Raw genomic sequence first — 3,421 nt, forward strand, 5'->3', positions numbered from 1 at the left:
AACACAAGAATCTGGTTTTTACACTCCGCTGTTATTACAGTTGACATCAGCACTGATACCCAAAGGGTCCTAAGATAAGGTTCTTCTTGTGAAGCTTCAGCTTAAATGTGATAGAAACATTTAGAACATCTGACCCAGGAGCATGAGCTCAGCATCCTTAAAATGTGTTGCTTATTTATTTGTTTAGACAAATACAAATTGAACTTTATTTCCAGAAAATCATCCACTCGCCTTCGTGAATAGATAAAAATGATGTCACTGCCTACAAAATAAGGCAATTATTTTGTTTTTCAGCTGGACCAGTGTCTAGGTAACCATATTTTTTTGGTAGGTTTTTACACAACTACTTTGGATCAAAGCAATGACCTACCTGCCAGGGAAGAACAAAAATGAGTGGCTCAGTGCCTAGGCCTGGATTTCAGCTCACTGTACCTTGGTCAGCAAGCCAGATAATGGGCCATCCACCTCTCTGCAATGTGACCTGACAGAGGGGAAATCAATAAAGCTCCACGAGAGAGCTTCGTTGACTCTCATGTGTTTCAATCTGGACTTGCAAAGCATTAGGAAGAATTTTCAAAAACTTTCAATTGGCTGGTCCTTCCGCATTTAGTGTCTACCCACCTTATCCAGAGCCGCCTGTACCTCAGCTTCACTCTCAGTGTCCAAGGCTGACGTGGCCTCATCCAGCAGCAGGATCTTGGGGTTGCGAACCAGGGCCCGAGCGATGGCGATTCTCTGTTTCTGTCCACCACTCAGCTGCGCCCCTCTCTCTCCAACCAGGGTGTCAAATTTCTATAGCAGAAAACATGAAGGATCTGTTACAGTTCTTCCTCTTTTTTTAGAGAATTTTTATAAGAGTTTATTTGAGCCAAACTGACATGTGCTGGGGAGCAAGATCTCAAATGTTCCCTAAAATATTTTAAATAGAAAAGGCTACGGAGTTTAGAAATTCATGAAGACAACATGGAGCATCATTTTGACCATCACAGTGAGTCATAAATTATAATAAAATTAATGAATACTAAATCATAAAAACTACTAATACAGACTCTGTATAAAATTTTTATGTGATTTGTGTACCAGGTTCTACTCCTTAAACCTCCAACTGAATAATTCAAGGGACTTACCTAGCAAAGTTGGACAACCTTGTATCTCAAACATTATTAGCTTAACCTTAGAAGAAAACTCGGTTGCATGAGGTGAGATTCTAACTTTGAGGGCAGCTGTGTTAACAAAGCTGTTACCTGTGGTAATTTCATGATAAACTCATAGGCATTGGCGTCTTTGACAGCTTTCTTTATGTCATCCATGGTGACATTTCCACGGCCATAGCGAATATTCTCAGCAATTGTGGTAGAAAATAGCACTGGCTCCTGACTCACCACTCCAATGATTTCCCTCAAATACCTGACGTTAAAGGTCCTAATATCCTGGCCATCTATGCTAATCTGAAAAAAAGAGAATATTTTCATTAAATATTTGAACCATTTGATATCCTAAGCATCAAGACTGTTTTTAAAAACTCTTCATTATTGAAAGTATTACATATGTCCTCTTTCCCCCCTCATTGACCCCTTCTAGACCACCCCTGCCCCCCAGCCCAGGCCTTCACCACTCTGTTGTTTGTGTCCGTGGGTTATGCATATATATGTTTGTGTCCGTGGGTTATGCATATATATGTGCATACAAGTTCTTTGGTTGATCTCTTCCCGCCCGCCCACCCCCCCCTGCCTTCCCTCTGAGATTCCACAGTCTGTTCCATGCTTCTATGTCTTGGAATGTATTTTGGTCATCAGTTTATTTTGTTCATTGGCTTCCACATATGAGTGAGATGTGTGATACTAGTCTTTCTCTGACTGGCTTATTTCAATTAGCATAATACTCTTTCATTGGTTATGAAAAAAGTCTTAGCTAATATTGAACTTATTTCAGTGGTTAGAATGAGAATGGAAATAAAGAACAATGTGCAAGAATAACAATAAAAAGTATATGTTCTCCTGATATTTTCCCCTTACATATACAGTTTTTTTCACGCATGGGTAATTCTCCATAAACATTTGGGGTTATATAGTTTTGGCATAGTATTACTTTTGCTTACCATTAGTAAATGTGAATAAAAGTCCACTTTCCTACCCAGTCTGCATATCATTTTGATGGCATTATGATGTTTTACTATATGTAATACACCATAATTTTCTTTAGCATTTCCCACCTGCTGGACATTTTACTTCCTTCAAGAAACACTGTAGGACAGTCATTGTGGAAGTAGAGAGTTACCAGGCTGAGGAGTATGACTTACTTTTTCTTCTCTAATAACACCCTGTATAATTAGTGATATATGTTGGCCATTTATTATTTGCTGAATAAAGGCTGAATAAACAATCCTCTAAGATTTTAGAAGGATGGCTATTGCGGTGCAGGAGTATGACTCAGCCCAGGGGTCTGGGCGGCTGTCCCCTGGGCTCCCTCCCCAGAGCCACAGGCCCCAGTCTCTCCTCACAGGACTCCAGGCCGCTCTGCCCTCCCTCCACTGGAGCCCAGGGTATTAACAGCTGAAGGTCAACCTTTCTCCAGTGCTTCTGCAGTTCCCTGGGACCTCATCTGAAACCACACGTGTAACTTGATAACAGATTCAGCCCCACGGCCTCCACATGAACAAGCGGAGTAACAGTTCATGCTGAGAGCAATGAGAAACTTTCTAATCTGATCAAAACATTCATTCTCTAGGCCTGCAAACAAGACCATCCACGTACTAAACAGTCTAATGAAGTTGAGTATAAAATGAGTATGGGTAGTGGTGAATAGCTTTTAAAGGCAGGAACAATGAACCTGATTTAAACTTGATGCACCTCTAACTTTCTAATTTCAAAAGAGGAAAGTTTAGTAATTGGAGGATAAAGATTATAGTGCCTAATGAATTCTAAAGTGAATATTGATTGAACTGTCTCTATTGTTATCTAGATATTACTTGCTAGATAATGTTGCTACAGTTAAATATATTTTCAAATGCTGGAATAAGTATTTGCTAAAACTTGCAATCTTTCAAATTGTTAATTGGTTGGTATAAAAAGGATAAGTGAATACAAATATCTTTCCCAGTATAGCACATTAATAAAGGAAATTAAAGATGACAGAATAATGGAAAGATATTCTTGTTCATGGCATGGAGGAATTAATATTGTTAACATATCCATACTATTGAAAATGATCTACAAATTCAATGAAATCCCTGTTAAAATTCCAATGGCATTTTCCACAAAAATAGGAAAAAAAATACAAAATTCATATGGAATCATAAAAGACCCTGAATAGTCAAAGCAGTCTTGAGAAATAAAAGCAAAACTGAAGGCATTACCTTTCCTGACTTCAAAGGGATACCACTGTAATGAACCTAGTTATTAATAACAGGAAAGGAGCAAAG

General features: G+C 38.8%; 1 protein-coding gene across 5 annotated transcripts in view; it reads right to left on the reverse strand.

The window, feature by feature from the left end:
• Nucleotides 1-3,421, reverse strand: part of ABCB4 (ATP binding cassette subfamily B member 4) — a 68,555-nt gene that overhangs the window by 36,851 nt on the left and 28,283 nt on the right. For 4 of the 5 annotated variants that reach the window (XM_006779163.2, XM_006779164.2, XM_015558274.1 and 1 more), the window contains 2 exons: nt 1,245-1,448; nt 622-792 (listed from right to left, as the gene is read on the reverse strand). In XM_006779163.2, the coding sequence (XP_006779226.1) occupies nt 622-792; nt 1,245-1,448 (375 nt within the window). Of the gene's footprint in view, nt 1-621; nt 793-1,244; nt 1,449-2,098; nt 2,183-3,421 lie in introns of those variants that run through there. The other variant, XM_015558275.1, reaches the window with a different exon arrangement.

Source organism: Myotis davidii, unplaced genomic scaffold (genome assembly GCF_000327345.1).
Source record: "Myotis davidii unplaced genomic scaffold, ASM32734v1 scaffold187, whole genome shotgun sequence".
NCBI lineage: Eukaryota > Metazoa > Chordata > Mammalia > Chiroptera > Vespertilionidae > Myotis > Myotis davidii.